At 33.7% G+C, this 21340-nt stretch overlaps 1 protein-coding gene across 3 annotated transcripts in view; it reads right to left on the bottom strand.

Moving 5' to 3' along the window:
- Positions 1-21340, bottom strand: part of KIFAP3 (kinesin associated protein 3) — a gene marked incomplete at its 3' end in the record, with an annotated part of 155057 nt that overhangs the window by 25430 nt on the left and 108287 nt on the right. For all 3 annotated transcript variants that reach the window (XM_079724871.1, XM_079724873.1, XM_079724872.1), the window contains 2 exons: positions 11668-11857; positions 5515-5614 (listed from right to left, as the gene is read on the bottom strand). In XM_079724871.1, coding sequence (XP_079580997.1) covers positions 5515-5614; positions 11668-11857 — 290 coding nt within the window. The remainder of the gene's footprint in view (positions 1-5514; positions 5615-11667; positions 11858-21340) is intronic.

Genomic DNA, 21340 nt, shown 5'->3' with positions numbered 1-21340 from the left:
AATGTCAACTCTATAGCTAATGCCTTGGAGCCCTAATACACTTTGCATTACCTCAAAATGTTGGGAAATTCTGGTGCCAAGAGGTTCAAACTGATAGTGACACATGTCTAAAACCCAGGATTCGCTGTCCAACTGCCAGTATGTATTTTATCAAACATCCAGTCTCCCTTGTAGAATAGGATGGATGAGTTTAACAGTTTTCACTGTTTCCAATTAAACTGCCCTGCTATATTACAAAAATGCAGACATTCAGATTAAGAAGGACCCCCCCGACTTGGATTTTAAGAAATATACAATTTGAACTGTTTAAACAATACTCTAAATTTGACTCAGTTACCCCACTTTAACAGACTTGTCCCATTACTAAACATGGTTATTTTAGGAAGAAACTGAAGAATTTTTCTGTGAACAATTAAAAAACAAAAAACTCTTACACAAATTAGAAATTTATTCTTTACCTTGCAGAAACTTGGGATTATCTACTTTACCTGAACCCACTAGTCACGATTACTGGTTGAATAGCATGCCACTTGGCACTGGTATGCTGTTTTATGTTCTCAAATCATTAGAAGCAATGGTAATTATAAAAATTCACATTTTATACATTTTTAAAATATTATTACTATTCCAATTAACTTGACACTGCTTGTTAATCAAAGATATATGATGAAGAACAGGGAATGAATTTGTAAGTCATCTGGACAATTTTCCTGATTTAAAGAAAAAAAAACTACCATACGACCCAGCAATCCCACTACTGGGTATATACCCTGAGCAAACCATAATTCAAAAAGGGTCATGTACCAAAATGTTCATTGCAGCTCTATTTACAATAGCCAGGACATGGAAGCAACCTAAGTATCCATCGACAGGTGAATGGATAAAGAAGATGGGGCACATATATACAATGGAATATTACTCAGCCATAAAAAGAAATGAAATTGAGTTGAGTAGTGAGGTGGATGGACGTAGAGCCTGTCATACAGAGTGAAGTAAGTCAGAAAGAGAAAGACAAATACAGTATGCTAACACATATATATGGAGTTTAAGAAAAAAAATGTCATGAAGAACCTAGGGGTAAGACAGGAATAAAGACACAGACCTACTAGAGAATGGACTTGAGGATATGGGGAGGGGGAAGGGTAAGCTGTGACAGAGTGAGAGAGTGGCATGGACATATATACACTACCAAACGTAAAATGGATAGCTAGTGGGAAGCAGCCACATAGCACAGGGAGATCAGCTCGGTGCTTTCCCACCCCTAGAGGGGTGGGATAGGGAGGGTGGGAGGGAGGGAGACTCAAGAGGGAAGAGATATGGGAACATATGTATATGTATAACTGATTCACTTTGTTATAAAGCAGAAACTAACTCACCATTGTAAAGCAATTATACTCCAATAAAGATGTTAAAAAAAACCCCACCTCAAAATAGATAACATTTCCTGCTTTTAAAATCAGCTTTTTTAATATTCAAAATTCAATCAAGACATTATTCTTCCATAATTAACCCAAATTCTTCATGTTGTTCAGTAAGTCTGCTTATTCTCATCTTCACAGTAAAGATGAAGAATAAGAGTTCAACACCTTCTGTCTACATTTTTCAAAAAATATTCCCATTTTGCTTAAAATCAATTAAAATGAAATATTTCAAAAGCATCATTTTAAGTCAATGTTATTTGGTCTAATAGGTTTTAAATTTACCTATTGGATATCAGAAGCCTAAAGGTAGCCATTAGTTTAAAATTTCACATTTGGGACATTATGCATCAAAATTATCATGCCAAAATATGTGAATAATTATGGAACAATTTAAAATACTTAAATCTTTGTAGAATTAAAAAAAATAAGCCAGAGTTAAGATCCATGGTTTGTTGCTATCAAAGAAGAACAAAGAAATCCTATTAGAAGACAATCCTAACAACAAAAAAGATTCATAAAAGAAAGAGTAAATGATTCTAGAGAAGGTCAATAAAAAATGTAGCAAAGAACAACTATGAATTTTTGGTTATACTGTAAGCTTTCTCTGTATATCTGCTGATAAAATTTAGAGTCCCTTTTTATTTGATCTGTTACTTAGAAAAAAACTGAGGAAATTCATAGTAAGTTATTTCTTCTGGAAATACAAAGAGAAAATGATACAGTTACATGATTTAAGGCCTGAAAAATTACAAAAGACAAGAGATGAAAGACTTAGCTTTCTCAAGGGAAGTTCTTTTGAAAGGGCAAACAATTCTCAATTCAAAATGATTATAATAAATAAGTATATCACTCTTTTGATTTGAAAAAATATATAGTCTACATGAAGTTTTATTAACTAATCCTTTAAACCAACATTGCTGTGATGTGTTTTTTATGATGTGAACAAAGCTACTTATATATTTTTATTCTTGAAAAGGAACTAAAGGCACAAAGGTAAGAGAACTTTCCCAGTCTTTTAAAAAACAACTTGTTAACAGAACTTAGGAATAAAATCCTGAAATCTTTGGACACAGTACATAACTTACTCTTCGGGTATAGCCATCTCTCTAAACATATTTATTGTTTTATAAAATGACCATTTTTGAAAACCAGAAATGAAAGATTTTGCTGAGTTGAGTTCAAGTTCATTCCTTTGGATATTCAATTTTAATGAAAATGTTCAGGTTCTTTAAAATCACATAACTAAAGAAAAAAATCATGTCTTTCTCAAATAAGCAACGCATGGTTAGTATCACACAAAAGCAATGTTTTGTTCATAGTGAAACACAAATGGCAGAAAAATTAATCTTTTAAATGCTATCAGCAAAAATTTTCAATATAAACATTAGGATTATATAATGAAATAACTCCTTCCTTTTCTAATTATGTTTCAGAAAACATTTGTACAGTGAATTGTCACATGATGGAGTATAATAGTTATAATAATTAAAGAGAATCTCTATTTAAATAATTATAGCTAACATAGAGACATCAGAAGTAATCAAAAGCCATATGCTTCTGGTATTTAACCATGTTTAATTTTTTTTCCCCTAAGGCAAGTAGTTTCTCATCATGACAATCCAGTACACGAATGAAACTATTTCTAAAGTGTTATTATTTATTTAAAGTTCACTAAAGACTACTGAACTACATATAAGGTTATTACATTTCATGAAATACCCCTGTATTTTTCCACTATGCTTTTAAATTTTGTCACGACCAACAGTGGGTTGTGAAATCAATATAGTGGGTTGCAATCTGCATTTTAAAAATAAAATTGAATAGACTAAAATAGAATATATAATTGTGCATTACAGATAGTAAGAGTAATTAATTACTGTTTTAAGAATTTTTTGTTTTATATATATGTGTGTGTATATATATAACATATATATATATGTATATATATATATAAATATGTATGTGTGTACTGGGTTGCAATATGAAAGGTATTTCTTCATATGGGTTGCGGCAAAACAAAAAAACACTTAAAAGTCACTATAATATGCTATGTTTCCTTCAAAATTACATACTGTGTTATACTGGAAAGACCGTAATTGATAATGGTTGCAATAATTATTACTATTGAATTAAAATGGCTTACTACAAGCGATGATTCAAGAGTTGTAACACATTGGTCACAACTGTATTCTTTTTTTTTTTTTTTTTTTTTTGCGGTACGCGGGCCTCTCACTGTTGTGGCCTCTCCCGTTGCGGAGCACAGGCTCCGGATGCCCAGGCTCAGTGGCCATGGCCCACGGGCCCAGTCGCTCTGCGGCATGTGGGATCTTCCCAGACTGGGGCATGAACCCGTGTCCCCTGCATCGGCAGGCAGACTCTCAACCACTGCCCCACCAGGGAAGCCCACAACTGTATTCTTAAACACATCCTCCAAACATAAATATTTATGTTAATAAAATTATAATTTTAGAAGAGAAAATTAAATCAATAATCTAAAGAAAAACTAGTCTTAAGGGCAAAAAGACTACACCTATTCATTGGACCATTTTAATGTGAAATTTCAATAGTCATTCTAAATTAAAATATTACACCTCTAGCAATGATATGAAGGGAAAACTATTATTTACACTTTCTGGCAAGACTTAAAAAATCTATGAGACCGGTAATGAAGCAGGATCTCTGTTGGGGGAAACTTTACTATAATTGTACAACAATGCTGGCATGTTAGGTTTTTTTCCTTAAATATTTTATTTGAATGCTACACAGGGAGGAAAAGTCTTTAATTTAATCAAAGCATCAACTTTTTAAAATGGTGATGTCTGAATAATTGTTAAAATACATGTATTGTAACAATAAACGCTGGAGAGAGTGTAGAGAAAAGGGAACCCTCTTGCACTGTTGATGGGAATGTAAATTGATACAGCCACTATGGAGAACAGTATGGAGGTTCCTTAGAAAACTAAAAATAGAACTAACATATGACCCAGCAATCCCACTACTCGGTATATACCCTGAGAAAACCATAATTCAAAAAGAGTCATGTACCACAATGTTCATTGCAGCACTATTTACAATAGCCAGGACATGGAAGCAACCTAAGTGTCCACTGACAGATGCATGCATAAAGAAGATCTGGCACATATATACAATGGAATATTACTCAGCCATAAAAAGAAATGAAATTGAGTTATTTGTAGTGAGGTGGATGGACCTAGAGTCTGTCATACAGAGTGAAGTAAATCAGAAAGAGAAAAACAAATACTGTATGCTAAGACATATATATGGAATCTAAAAAAAGAAGAAGAAAAAATGGTTCTCAAGAACCTAGGGGCAGGACAGGAATAAAGATGCAGACCTACTATAGAATGGACTTGAGGGCACGGGGAGGGGGAAGGGTAAGCTGGGACGAACTGAGAGAGTGCCATGGACATATGTACACCACCAAATTTAGACTAGATAGTTAGTGGGAAGCAGCTGCATAGCACAGGAAGATCAGCTCGGTGCTTTGTGACCACCTAGAGGGGTGGGATAGGGAGGGTGATACAAGAGGGAGGAGATATGGGGATATATATATATATATATGTATAGCTGATTCACTTTGTTATAAAGCAGAAACTAACACACCATTGTAAAGCAATTATACTCCAATAAAGATGTTAAAAAAAAGAGAACAAAGTTAAAAAAAATGCATGTATTGTGTTCTTATTTTATATTTTATTGGCTTTGGAAAACACTTATGAAACAATCTGGGTCATTAATTTGGCAAAAGTACTGTCTATTTCAATAGACAGCCTGTATTTTCCAAAGTGAGGAAGCATATATACACACACACACACACACACACACACACACACACACACACATATATACACACAGACACATTTTTTTAGCACTGTGATCTTCATTTTTTTACATACAAAATGTGACTTCATAATTAATTTAAAATCAAATGAGTATGTTCTTGAAAATACTCAGGATTCTTTTTTTTTTTTACTCTTTAATGGAAAAAGAAAAATGGGAAGTGAAGAGAATTTTAGCTTTTCAAAAACAAGGGGAACAGCATATATTAGATTTTTCTTGGAAGACTGTTTACCTGCCAGGAAATGAATGCTGCCCAGCTACATCTCCATTTTGAAGGTGATAATCATTGAAGAAATCTGGACTCATGGCTCCTTCAGAGGCAACTAATCCATCTAGGAAGAAAGAAAATAGTAACTAGTGAAACATCTTTGCAGGGAATAAAAAGGCAACTGTTCTATCAAGTAACACAATAGAAAATAACCTGTGTATTTAATCTGGAAGAAAAATGTTAGCATGATATTCAATTCTCTCTGGGAGTATGAACAGAAGAGCATACATACTTAAGTGTTCTTTTACAATGATTGGACATTTATTGAGCATCTACTATGTGGTAGTACTATTTTATTACAGAGATGAATAAGACAATCTCTGCCTTCAAGGGGCTTCTAGTCTTGTGGAGAAGACAACAAAAGTTAAGGGATGAGGTAGGATAGTGAGGGACAATAAACCTTCCAGGCTAAGAAACAGAATGAGTAAGGAAATAGAAGAGAAATTAAATAGCATGGTTTCGGTAAAGACCAACACTCTAGTATGTCCGACATTTTATACCCAGACAGCTTCATTTGTGTAGTATGATTAGGGAATTATACATTTCAAATAAGTGAATTTTTATATAAGCAATGCTTGACACTTTAAGTGTCAAACCTTAAAACAAACACACAAACTTGGGTTAGAAATCCTTGAAAATACATTTTATATTTCCTGTGTTTTTAAAAAGTATACTGAATATAATTTTAAAACTTCTTGATAACTCAATCTTCATTATAAACATCAATTATTATATAGTAACGCCCTAGGTTATTAGATATATTTGACTACCTACGCTATGTGGCTACACTACTATGCTTTTTGAGTACTTTTTCTTTGCTTATGAAGTGCTCCTATTCCTAAATCTAAGTCTTTATTATTACTTCTTGCTGATTTTAGAGTGATACTACTTTCTCATTCACTCCAATCTAAGAATCCAGATGACCTATTTTTGATAGAATTATGAGTAAGTTAAGAATAAGAAGAATCTGAGGAAAAAAGATCTAAGTGATGGCTTCAGGGCTGTCTTATGCATAGAACCAATATATTTTAGTATATGGCTTTTGTAATTACTATTTGAAAAGCTCTGAGGCCTTTTAAAGTTTCCTTTTCTGAAAGTATTCTTGGTTGGTAAGTGACCTCTATGTCACTTGTTGGCTAGGTGGTATCCACAACATAGTTTATAAATTTGGCACATAGTAAGCAAATTATTCAGTCACCAGACAATCATTTTACACCTACCACATGCAATGATACTTTGCTAGGTCCTGTAGAAAAACTTAGAATACATAATTTCTTTTTTCAGGAATTTCAGGTTAAGTGAAATACAAATAGACACTTAAGATGCAATTAAATAATACATTTCATTAATAAATGATACACAATAGGAAGGGATATAGTACTAAATGAATGCTGGAGGCTGAAAAAGCTACAGAAGGATTACTGTGTTCTGTAGGGGTTAGAAAATCCTACTTGGGAAGGGAGGGAGGCAGAGGTGTAACTGATTTGAGTATTGATAGACAGCTGGGAATTAAATGATAAAATCTGTTTAGGAGTAAGTGTATTAAAAATCGAATAGATGGTAAAGATTAATAGAGTTGGGAAATGAATAGGTAAAAATAATTTGTATTTCCATAAGACTCCTGTACTACTCATTTGTTACATATATCCATTTGTTACATACCATATACTAAAGACTTGCATTATTATTTAATTGTTGAATTGTTAATAATACCTCTGGTATTTACCTTATTACTTTAGTAAATTTAAAATACTTAAGAGGTAGCTAAAAAGTATGTAATATTTAGTCCAGTTTCTGTGTCCTCTAAAAGTTAAAAATTCTATAAACCAAAAGTCCAGCTAAACACAAAAAAAGTTACAAAAAATGAAATTAGGGGAATGCCAAGACACCATAGATTGACAGTTAAGCGGCTAAAAAGATTAATTTTCTATGGATCTAAGACTGTGAAAGTTTGGCTAAAATTAACAAGGTGAAAACCACAAAAATCAACAAGTTTCTCTGTTAAATTAAAACCAAGTAATTTAGGATCAGGAGTTAAGAAATCTGCCAATTTTAGAGGAACAAAGCTAAGTAAAATGCCAAAATAAAATGTATACCACACTTTGAAAATGAATACAAAGATATTCAGCATGCCAGCAGCATAAAAGATTCTAAACTCAGAAATATAACACTCAGATATAAATACAACCAAATAAAAATACCTGAATTATACATTAAAAGTTTATATTACATGAAACACAATCTAGTGAAGTGAATCAGATGAGGAAGAACTTAAATGAAAAACTGTTGTCAAATTCTCAACATCTCCATTTTGATTCAGAGTTCTCATTGTCTTCAAAGGGAAAAATGAGTAAAAAGGATAAATAGAATACAGGGAACTACAAACGGGGATCTCATCAAATAGAGATGAAACTAAAAAAATTTTGAGTTTAAAGATTCAGCCAGAAATTTTATAAACCCAGAATACAACTAGTTTAAGAAATTTTATAAACCTAGAATACAGTAAGTTTAGTAATACAATAAGCCTGATATGTGAATAAAGAGTAAATTTATACTTCTGAACTTAATTTTTAATAATCCTAAGGCCCTGCAATTCATTCAGTAAACTACAGCTTCTACACTGCCCTTTAATGACTTGACAAAATTTAGGTAACTCTGATATATGAGCAATCATTCTTCACTATAATGAAGTATAAAAGTTAAATTATATCTTAAATCATCAACTCAAGCACTTCAACTTCTTTGGAATTATCTGTTTCTCAGCATTCTGTAACCAAAATTAATTTTCATAGAAATACTGAAAAGGAATCATGTATTTTTGGTTGTAATCACGTATTCAGATAAATCTAGGAGTGTCCTTCTGAAGTTCCTACTCTAACCTTACTGTTTCAAAGATAGCAACAATGAATCAAAGAATTTCACGTAACATTTAAATGCCCAGAGAACAAATAGAAGACAGAGAGGATATATACCAGAGCACTTTGTAAATTGTAGAGCATTATATACATTTAGGTTATTAAATTACATGAAACCTTTTAGACCATAGTTATATAACACACCTTCTTGAGGTGCTCTAAGTAATGATGATAAATGTGGTTATGAGTAAAATGGGGTATGTATTGGAACAAGAATGAAATCAAAGCAAATTTACTGCCAGCATAGATAATTTATCAACTTTCTGATTTCTGAAACTCAGTCAAAAAAAAACTGGCTTATACATATTGTGAATAAAAGTAAATACAAAAACTCAGTATCTTCTTATATATTGTTACTGAAGTAAACTTTATTTCTAAAAGTCAAATGAAAATGTAGTATTAGGCTCTTTGGTGAACTAGCTAAAAGTGAAATCATGACTGTGTGGGAGGAAACAGATATCAAGAGTGAAGAAAATGAGAAAAAGAAATGACTAAAATAGATAAATCATAACTTATTTGTTTACACCTGATAAGATACATCACATAAACACACAGGTAAATGAAAATTATGGTTTTACAATGATCCTTAGACAGAAATAAACCATTTTAAGCTTCATATTCTGTAATATAATTACATAATACATGCTAAGAATAAGATTCATCACAATGAATGAAGAACAAAAGCAAAAAAGTAACAAATAATTTAGAAATGTGTAGTAGCAATACAGCTTTATAAATTATAATATACTTCCTCTGTGGGTAAAAAGTACTAAAGCAAACAGCATCATTTTCATGATAGAAAAGGAAATTAGTCAGTAACTGCAATCACAATTATTTTAGACTAAGAAAAAAAAATAATGTAACTATAAGATGTATAAGTAGATTTCTATTTCAGATAACAGAAACGAGGGTCCTTTTTAAAAATAATAGCAAGAAAGAAACAGATACATTTTGACATGTTTAACAGTTGGAAAGCATAGAGGGCAATACTAATGACCAGGAAGTAGCAAATGTTATTTCATTTTTAAATAAAAAATAAGACCAGGGTATCACTGGCCATTTAGCTTAAACTCTGTGGTTGAAAAACTACTGCAGTTGCTTTTATCAGAAGCAGCCTAAAGTTTCATGGAGACCCAGAGACTTAAGTAAGATAGCTAAAGCATCCCAACAAATCTGCAGTATTACAAATTTATCTGATGTTTCTGAAGATACAACTGCACACAATAAAAGACAAGAGACTAGCATTGTCGAGATTTCTATGACATATCAAAAACACCACAGAGACTCACTTAGTTGATGAACTATTCATGAAAAATAAAGTAGGTAAAATAATAAACTAAAAAAGTACAGGTGGGGCTTCCCTGGTGGCGCAGTGGTTTAGAGTCCGCCTGCCGATGCAGGCGACGCGGGTTCGTGCCCCGGTCTGGGAGGATCCCACATCCCACATCCCACATGCCGCGGAGCGGCTGGGCCCGTGAGCCACGGCCGCTGGGCCTGCGCGTCCGGAGCCTGTGCTCCGCAGGGGGAGGGGCCACAGCAGTAAGAGGCCCGCGTACCGCAAAAAAAAAAAAAAAAAAAAGTACAGGTGGCTTGATATGAGAATTATATCTTTAAACTCATAGCAATGTAATCTCTGCTGTCAAGTGTGTACCATATCATCAGGCTATAGGTATAAAAAAACAACCATGAGGTTATCTAAAGATAACATTTCACCCCTCGAATGCTTAAACTTATTTATTTTTCCATCAGCTGTGGCTGTTTCTAAATTTAGATATATAAAAATGTGTACAATTCAGATTTCTCACAAAAGCATAGGTTGTACATTTTAATTGTATCTCACAGAAAAATGTTATGATTTTCATTTTAAGGAGTCAACTTAAATGAATTAATTTTGGAAAAGTGGTATAATCTTTTAGAAATCTGTTCTGAAATTCTAACTGTATTAAAACAACAAAGTTAAATACTGAGGTGGTTACAAGTTTTACGCATTTTTGGAAACTGCTCATTGATTCACACTGAAAAGTAGCTATCTATCAATTTTCAAAGCAAGAAAACCGATTCCAAGAAATTCTGATTTCCATTATCAAAAAATTCACATCATATATATTTTACATCATTTTACTTCATGAATATCTGACTAGGTAAGGAACAGCTGCTTGCCATTACTGAATTAAGAAATTCTGGATGGTTGAAATTAATCAACTACTCCATCTGGTTTGAAACTCAAAGCAGTACTTCATAACTACTGTAAAGTTCAGTTAGGAAGAAATCTATTTAATTTTCAAAGTAAAGTACCAATTTTCTAGGATTCAAGTATCTATATCAAATATAAAAATAATGCAGCCTTACAGGCAATATGCACAGCATACAATTATGAAAATATATGAATGAATACATAGTAGGAAAAAAAGGTGAGCCATTAATTCAGATACAATTACTTTAAATGCTTTTTATTTGCAACCTGCTAAAGATCTTAGTTAGAAATCCCTACTTTTGGCTCTTCAACTAAATGACTTCAATAAAGTAATTAATACTGGTAACAGTGCAACACATTAAAAGGGAGAATATGCAAAAACTTACTGTTCTTAGTTCCAAAATCCCTGGAAAAAGGCAGGATGGCAGAATCAACAAGGGTATGTAAGATCTATGTAAAAATTAAATTTTGCCTTGAAAATACTAGCAAGAGTTTAGAATGAAAAAACTATTGCTATAAAGTGTCTAAATCTTCCCAACCAGAGAACCAAACAGGGGTTACTAGTTCGAAACTAAAGAAAAACCATGGCAAAATGAGACTGTTAAAATGAAACACACTGGAAAAGAAAACATCAATTAGTAAATTATACATTTAAATAAATGCAGAATAGAGAAAAATATCACATTTTCAAACAGAAGTCAGAAATCTTGAAGATGTCATTTTAAGTTACACATTCTAGAAAATAATAAACTAAGAGCAATTAATTTTCCTGGTCACAGCCTTTTTAATGGGGATCACATCAAAGACTAACTTGGAAAAAAATAATGGTGAGTTAATAGGTTTGCTTGATATGTGTACTGATGTTATGTCTAAAATCATTAGCAGAAGGCCATTTATATACTAAAAGAAGTGCTTACAAAGCATGGGAATGAGCAAGGTTGGCAGACAAAAATCCCTATTTATATCACACACACAGACTACTTATTTTTGCTTTGGTTATCATTTTACCTGAGCTGTAGAAAAGGTCAGGTCTCTCAAGAATGTCTCCTTCATGGATGTATGGCTCAATTCGATCATCACCATACAAGTACTGCTCACTCTCATCCATCTGACGACTCTCTACCATCTCCAGCCACTGAGAGTTATGCCAGCGAAACTTTTCACTCTGAATTTTCTTAGCCCATTCTTCATCATATTCCTATTGCAAACAAAGTCAATTATTTTTATGTAAGCTTATGAAGGCACTTCCTTGGCACTCAGATAGCAGTACATTTAGCTTATAAGAAGAGAATTTTGGGGCCTTTGTTTGGGTCAGAGAAAACATTAAAAGTACCTGTTCAGAATTACTGGACACGATAATCAATAAAAATCAATTTATTACATATATTAAAGACATCTCTGTTTGGATTATTAATCGCCATTGGCAATGGCAAAAACTGGAAAAGTTCAAATTTCACAAATTCTTTATCTAAGTATTACTAGAATTTAGGTAAGCAACCGGACTTCAGCTTCCAAAGAGTTTTGTGGCTATAATTACTGTGGCACTAATGACAGGTGGTTAAGCATTAAAATTACATCTTTCGCTGTATCTTTTTGTTTAGATAACATTTTTCAGTAGGAAAAAAAAAAAGCACTATTAAAGTATTTCTCCTAAAAGCTGAAATGGTTTACTACAAAAAACAAATAGCAGAATTTAATTCAATTTTGTTTCAACCACAAAATAATAATGTCTTATTTGGTCATAATTATTTCTTTAAACATCTCCTGCTTTAACCATGAACTCTTGAGGAGCAAGACTGTGGCTTATTCTTTGTATCTGTAGCATCTATTCACAGAGAACTTCATTGGTGCGTGTTTTTGAAGGCCAAGTAGGCAAATTATTACAAAAGTTACAGCTGAATCTATCTAGCTCCACAGGTTGTGATCACTTCTGACAAGTGTATTCACTTAATTAATGGACAGTACCACTGATGACTTAGATGGAAAAAAAGGCTTCAGGTATTTCTTGTCATCCTAATCACCGGGTTCTTAGTTTTAAATTCCTCTGTCGTATCTTTAACACTTTTGTTTATAGTTATTTTTTTTTTAAGTTGGAAAGGGGCCAGGCAATACTACTGTCCTCCAACAGTTAGGATGATCACTATAACTAAGAGGTGGACCAAATATATATTTTAGGTAAATGCTGAGCAATTGTCATACAAAGCCAAGTAAGGCTGAAGTCAAAAACTGTCATCACAGAATAAATTTCTGGGATGTAAGAATACATATGAAATTTTATAAGAAATGTATTTATTATTATCAAAATTTTTCTTGTTAAATTTTAAGCCTCACATTATCAATATATCTTTTAGCAGTGTCAGCTGTTAGACTGTGTGTTCTATACTGTACAACTCTGAAACTATATAGATGTTACTTTTCAACTTAGGTTGGTGGAAGTAGAAGATATTTTTTGGCTATGGTACTGCTAATGGCAATTTTGCCACCAAATTATTAACCTTTCATTCTTTCTAGTGGTTATCTATTAAAATTCCTATTAGTTGTCAGTTTATTTCCTAATATAATTATTTAAAATTAAATTGTACAAAAGTTATCATAAATATTATTGCATTTTACTTAATAATAAACATTAATTCAACTGTTATAATCACAATATTTAATAGAATATGCCTTATAATACTAGATATCCTATTAGATCTACATTAAATATGGAACTAATTTGAGTGGTATTGTTTCTTTCATGAATAGTAGTTTGTTTCACTTGGCAAGAGGCAGAAAACTAACTTTTCATTTTGGTAGAAAAATTTAAAATTTGATTATCTGAATGAAGAAGTATCCAAGGAAGATGATAGACATATGATTTGAATGTTTTATTATAATTTAAGTTCAAGCATGTGGATTCCTAGTGCAAGAACAGAAGCTGAAATCATCAAGCACCCAAAGCATGTAAAACATGGGGTTTGCTATTCCACTAAGGCTAAAATTTGCTTCTTGTGAATATCTGTGAAACGTTACAGAGGTACGTATAATTTAAAAAAGTAAATCCTTCCCTGGTGGTCCAGTGGTTAAGACTCTGCACTTCCAATGCAGGGGGCGCAGTTTCGATCCCTGGTCAGGGAACAAAGGTCCCACATGTTGCATGGTGTGGCCAAAAAAATAAAATAAAAAAGTAAATCCTTAAACTGCATAGCCATAAAAATGTATTTGGCCTAGTAAGTAATGCTCTGCACAAAGAAGAAAATTCACGCTTATTCTATGAGTTATCATCTCTATCCTTCTTGTAAGATTTTACTATTCTAGTTTAATAATAAAAATACATCTAATAAATGTAGAAATGTGTAATAAATAAGCTGTTTTCATCACAAACAACAGCCTTTCTAACTTAAGCCTTATTACCCTTTAAACTTATTGCAATGTTCTTATTAATGAACCTACACACACAAGCCTGAGTTTTTTTGTTTAAAGACTATCTACACTATATTTGACAGAAGTCCAAACACACAAACCAAAAACATCCATGAGACTCCATGGCTAGCTTGTGACACTAAAGCTTGACTTGTTAGTGTCTTGGGAAAGCTGATTTTCCAATGCAGTGAGTTAGCATCAGATTTAATAAGACTACCTGTACGCTGATCTGAATTCCTTTAAAGCTTTTGCCTTCCTTTTATTATGATTATTTTTTAATATCAGTTTATGACTGAGCAACCCCACAGAACCAGGGCATCTCTTAACATTATAAGGCCAAAAAGTACAGTAACAATGATACAGATTGTACTATTTTCTTTATTAAAGATAATTTTATTCTTATTTTAAGTATTTTTGTACAATAAAACAACAGGCTTACTTTTCTATGACTAACATAATGAGTAACATGTACATTATTGTTTACTGGATGACAACTATGGTTGTCTTCTCAGCTCTTCAGAAAAAAAACAAAAACAAAAGTTTCTCCCTCAGTAAATATGAAACAGAATATGTTATTCTATACCAAGCTGAGTAATCGTTTAGGATATAGAAAATTATGTTCTGCAGAAGATCCAACAATGATTACAGATTCCTACTACAATGAATCCACTACAATGACACGTGGAGTTTTCACAAGAGATGGCCTTGAGACTTATTAAGTACAGCGAGCTTTTTGTTATAGATCATAGGAAAGAAAATGGCAAAAAACCCTGACCAAACAGTATCAAGGCCTTAAAGTCTCAAGCAGTTATGACTTTTTGAAAACATTTGGAGTTTTATGATTATAAAACTATTTCCATTATAAAACTATTTCCTGACTGAAAGTTGAAAATTATAGAAAAAATACCCTAATATCTTTACCTTAGATAGAACCACAATAAATACTGGTATATACTAGTTTTCAGTGACTTTCTTAATTCTAATATTAACAGCTAACTTTGGAGGATGTTTTAAAATATGCACTTTTAAATTTAGAGGCTAAGTATAAAACATTATTAAGGTATTATACTTGTGCCATAAAGGTTTGCTCTAGTTTGTGATAATGCAGCCTCAGGTATTCGAATATTCACCAAATGTAGTATCTTGGAATGAAGCATGTTATGAGGAACGCAATATTTGTTTAAATATTTTCATTTCTTTTTCCTTAATAGCAAATTGGTTAGAATCAAAAAAGATAGTACAGTTTTGCTATATGATGCTGTATTTTTCATCTTTATATTTCTGAAACACTGATTTTTATGTTCCATATTTCTTGAAAATTAAATATTTTAGCTTATGGATGTTGAAGATCTATTTATCAACCATAGTGAATTAATAGGTTAGGACAGTGGTCCCAAGAATTTTAGATTTTAGAAAGGTTCAAAAGTAAATCTGTGGGACTTAGGACTTCCCTGGTGGTGCAGTGATTAAGAATCCACCTGCCAATGCAGGGGACATGGGTTCGAACCCTGGTCCGGGAAGATCCCACATGCTGTGGAGCAGCTAAGCCCCTGTGCCACAACTACTGAGCCTGTGATCTAGAGCCCACGGGCCACAACTACTGAGCCCGAGTGCCACAACTGCTGAAGCCTGCATGCCTAGAGTCCGAGCTCCGCAACAAGAGAAGCCACTGCAATAAGAAGCCTGCACACCACAACGAAGAGTAGCCCCCGCTCACCGCAACTAGAGAAAGCCCGCGTGTAGCAACGAAGACCCAACGCAGCCAAAAAAAATACATAAATGAATAAATTTATGTATGTATGTATTTATTTATTTTTTTGTGGTACATGGGCCTCTCGCTGTTGTGGTCTCTCCCATTGCGGAGCACAGGCTCCGGACATGCAGGCTCAGCGGCCATGGCTCACGGGCCTAGCCGCTCTGCGGCATGTGGGATCTTCCCGGACCGGGGCATGAACCCGTGTCCCCTGCCTCGGCAGGCGGACTCTCAACTACTGCGCCACCAGGGAAGCCCATAAATTTATTTTTTTTAAAAAGTACATCTGTGGGACTGATGTTAAATGTAAATCAACTGCCACCTACTATTACTGTTTTATAAAAGAAAGGCCATTTTAAGACTAAAAATGTGAGAAAGACGATCTCAAAATAAAGATAATACCTTCCCAACACTAAAACACTTTAACTTTACATTTACAACTCCTCCCCAGTTCTGGTCTCTCTCTTCTCTTTCCTCTCTCACTTTCACACACACACACACACACACACACACACACACACTTCTTTCTCTTCCCTCTCTTTTCCATTTTAGTGAAAACCAGTGGAAGCTTTATCATACTGCAGTGGACCAGCATATTCTGGAATCCCTAGCCTCAGCTATCTTCTGTATCTATCCTCAATGAGTATAGTTTAATAGCCCTGGCAAAGTCACACTTTCTTTGTGTCTCAGAGTCTGAATTTATAGACACTAATAATGTGGTATGGTATAATACAAAGAACATTGGATAAGGGCCAAGAGACCTGGGTTCTCCTTCTAGTTCTGATACTAACAGAAATATGCAAACTTCTAAAGGTATTTTAACATCTGTTGGTCTCAGATTCTTCAACTGTAAAATGAAACAAATCTAAGATTTATTCAAGTTCTAGCATTCCTCAAATACAAATCTATAATTAATACCATTACCTCATAAAGCTGTTGAAATAACTATCCCCGAAAACTGCAGAATAATAGTAATATACAGAGGTCATCTTTTAAAAATTACATAGCAATTCTAAATGAATATTGTATCAAAATTTAATAAATTCAACATATATCAATTAAAACCAATTCCCTCTAACCCCTCTTCCCCAAATCTCTACTTCCCTCTTATATCACTGCCCCCTCATTATCAGAAAATAGCTATGGGAATTCAGGGATGTCATAGTTCAAACACAGGCAAGAAACGTCATCAAAATTTATCAAGCTATTGTGGAAATACTCTAGGAATATAGTTGTTTTTTCTTCATTTTTGAAATGCTTCTTTTCACAAGGAGTGCACCCTGATATCCTTGCTTTGGGACTCTAGTTTGTCTTGTATTTAAAGGTACACATGCTTTGTCTTTTATTTTCTTCTCAGCTCCTGACATTATGACCTTAAGCACTAGCTTTCATAAATTCTAAAGTGTCACAAAAGACTTATGGTTTGATTTTATACGGAATGTGCCATCCTTCTTGAAGTCCTATATCATTTTGTTTACTACTTAACCACTGAAACATTATGAAGTCTTAACCAGCTTATTATCAGAGCCTGTTCACTATCAGGAAAACTCTTTGTCACTGGCTTCCGTCACACCTTGTATCTGATTAACACACTACAGGGTAACATAGAGCTACATAGATCTGCTTTGTGTTCTAACGTAACTGATGGAAAACAGATTTTCCTTTCTCCTTTAACGTGGCAGCCCCCTAATTGAGAATGTAATATGGTTTATTTAATACAATTCTTCATACTAAATTAAAGCAGATCTAGAGTAATTTAGTTGCTCATTAAGATTCAGGTAGTAGCTGCTAAAAAGATGCCTTTTATAGCTTAGAAAATACTTCTCCCAATGATATGTATATATAATCTATATTTATCTAACACATAATTAAACACACATACATAATAGAGTTGTTGACTTTTATGCACATACTACCTATTTCTCAATAGTACTGTCCCAAATGTTGCCCTTTAGTCTTGACCATGGCATTTTCTAACCAGACCTCAAAGTACGGTTATCTCTTCAATCTCTGTTTAAAGCAATGAGGAGGCTCATCTGTGTAATATCATTTCAAATATCATGTCCACAGAATAAAAGATATAACTGAATAAAGTTTATTTAAGCAAGGAATCATGACTTTTCTTTCATACCATGCTTTTTTTTTTTAACTGCTGACAATTAAAAAAACCAATAAAGTAACATGCATAATACTGGCAGGGAATACACACACATGCATATATATATATATATGCATGTAAATTCTAATAAACTAGAAAAATATCTTAAATTTCTGCCTTTCAGATTTATGCAATATAAAAATGAACTCCATAAGAGGGTTAACCACTAAAACCAACTGGGTTTATCTCACGAAGCCCAATTTGACTGTATGGAATTGAGAAGTAAACATCAAACTTAACAAATCTGAGAAATGAAAATTTGCCAAGACTGTAAAACAAGCAAGAACCAACTCCACCTGCTTTGGAAAGAACATTTTAGAAGTTTCTGTCAACAACTCACTTGAAAATCCCCGCTCTGTGCCCATAACCAACCTGCAAGCCAATTAAAAGTAAAAACCTTCTACCCATTTTACCAATCCCTACCCATGCCATGGTTTTGAAATCCTGTCCTGAAATAACCTGAGTTTTAAGCTAACCCTAATCCTAACCCTATGAAACTTTCTCTATAACTTCCCTTTCAAGATATTATAAGACATTTTAAAACTGTGTTCTCCCTTGCTGGACGTTTATTAATAAATCCACCTTTTCTGTCTGACATAGGCTTCCCCTGGTAATTTTTGTGTGGACTATGACAGTTGATGTCTTAGAGGTTACATGTAAACCTACATTAGTTTATCTCACTTCAATATACCAGTCTTATTAAATATAATTGTGTCTATCCTAGAATGAAGATAGCACTTTGTTTTCATAGTTTAAAATAATTCCAGATTATTATAATACACAAAATTTGCCAATGATCAAAATTAAGAGTTAAAAGAGAAAAAGCTGCCATAAAAATCTTAGTGACACAAACCTGTGTTAGTATCAGATCACATGTAGGCCTGTGGCTGGCTAGAAAGACAACAGACATCAGTATTTTACCAGAGAACCTAGGTACATTCCCTTCTCCATAAACATCCTGTAGATACAATGTGCAATGCATTAGTACAGAATATCTATTGACAGCCCATGTAGTAGTACTGCTCCTGAAAGGCCAGTTCATGTCTAGATGACAGTATCCTGGTGTCTAGATTGTAAACTTTTATATTCTAGAGACTTCGTGTTGTTTTTTATTCCCAGTGTCAACATTAGTTGCCTGGAACACAGTATGTGCTTAATAAACATGTATTAAATGTTTGACAACCCAGTAATGTCAGGGGAGGAAATTGTTTACTAATTGGGGAGGAATTTGAGGTTCTTAAATACTTCATACAAAGCTGAGGAAGGACTGAGGGATAAAAATCTAATTGGGTTTTCAGAAGCTCTCTATGTATAGAGGGTTCTGATCTTCCCTTGATGATCTTCAAGGCTTGGAAGAGAAAAGGCAATGATCAACTGCTGTATAATTCCCTTGGAAGATAAGGAAGATAGGCTCCTCTCTCCTGGCCTCCCTTCTCCTCTCTGCAGCTACCCCATTCCCTGCCTCCCAAAGCTACATGCAAAGCCTAGTCAGACAGGCAATAATTTGCTGATGAGGCAACAGAGACTGCATCACCAAACATGTAATCCCCTACGGTACAAAGAGTACTCTGAACACATATCTGTTTCAATTCACCAACTGAGGGCCTGGGCCTAAATACATTAAACACTTCATCACTAATGTAACATTTCTATAATTTGGGGAAAGAATACTTTACTGCAGAAGGCATATGTCCCTAAGGTTTGCAAGGTATCTACTTTTTCTTGGTATTATTCCATGATGTTTGTCTTGAGTGCAAGAAGTTTGCTTTCTTAAAGATAAATCGCCTTAAGCTACAAATATTCCCACTCTTTCTATATTTTTTTGATCACAGCCATGCCAAGAATACTCGGAAATCAAAATCTAGAGGTAAAAAAGAGTCTTAAGAGATCATCCACTTCCATTTTATGCAGGTTTCTAACAAACTATTTTAGAAAGTTGGTTATTTAGCTGTTACTAATGTTAACTGGACAGACTTCACATTCTCCCTTGACAGCCTATTTCTAGTGTTTCATCATCTTTGCTGTGTCTAATCAAAGTTTCTCCTGTTTCAAATTAAGTCAATTTCCTCTTGTTTTACTCTTTAAAAAGATTTGGGACAAGCAAATAACACCCTGCGTCGTGATCAGTAATAGAGTCTGAGCTCAAAGAACTAAAGAATGGCAGCTACGTCCCAAGTGGACCTGAGAAGCTGTCTTTTTACTGATGCATTAAAATGCCCCACTCCTCAAATTTCTTCCAAATGAGGCCCAGCAAACCAGGAGTATAACTTTGGTCTGAGGTTAGTCTGGTTGGGTCTGATAAATTGAGTCCAAATCCAAATTAGTCACCACAGATTCAGAACATGGGCAATTTAACACATGGGGCACTTCTACGCTAGCAAAAGTAGCTTCCTATTTCTCTACACTGTCCTAATCAACACCTTTCAGTAAATTGACCTATTCTGTTAACTTCCCTGACATGAAGTCTTAAAATGCCAAATTCAGCCATTTTGCAGGACAATCTTAAAGTAAACTAGAAATAGAAATATGTCTGGCCAAAATATATATTCCAAATAACTTTCCAGAGTTAAAATCCAAACTGTGAACAGATTATCTTCCCATATCATTTTAAAAGTTGAACAGAAAATAACATAAATAATTAACTGTACTAAGGAAAGGAAATGTTGACCCAGATATTTAATCTATATATAAACTTCACAACTTGGTGTGAATTTTGGTTTAGTTTGAACAAAACATATTGAGTGACCATCATGTGGCAGATGCTCATATATATTTTCTCTAACTTCCTTAATCCTCAGAAGTGTCACTGTAAACTAAATCTTCAAAAAGTTAAATAAATTGCCTGAGATTATTCAGCAGGTGAGAGAACTAGAATCAGTTGTATTCTAAATGCAATACTCTATTGGATCAAGTTGCCACTTCATAGAGGCCAAAAGTTGAATCTAAGATCAGAATCCCTACTCAACTGAGAAGGGAAGAAAAATGTTTTGAGGAGAAGCTGCCCCTGGTGGTACAGTTTCCTATTACCAAGATAAAATTGAGCCAGAGCCTTGAATCCTACAAGGTGTATAATAGCAGAAAGGTAAAAAAACATTCTTCTAGCAGAACATGGGATGTTTCCAGAGTCTGGTGCCCACCAATCAGCTGTATTGGACTACTTCTTCTCTTCTAAGAACCTCAGCTATGACTATGACTCAGTTGAGTAGCACAGCATAGGACTTCCAGATCACATGAGTAATTCACATGTGAATATCTTTAAATATTCTCAGTTTAACAACTCTAGTATTTCTGAGTATCTTTTTAGACTTAAGTTTTACAAAGTATGAAATGAAACAATCTAAAATTACTTGGCACCACATCAAATACTT

Source organism: Hyperoodon ampullatus (genome assembly GCF_949752795.1).
Source record: "Hyperoodon ampullatus genome assembly, chromosome: 2".
NCBI lineage: Eukaryota > Metazoa > Chordata > Mammalia > Artiodactyla > Ziphiidae > Hyperoodon > Hyperoodon ampullatus.
Note: the sequence above shows the minus strand (reverse complement) of the source record. Positions and strands in the feature narration are given on the sequence as shown.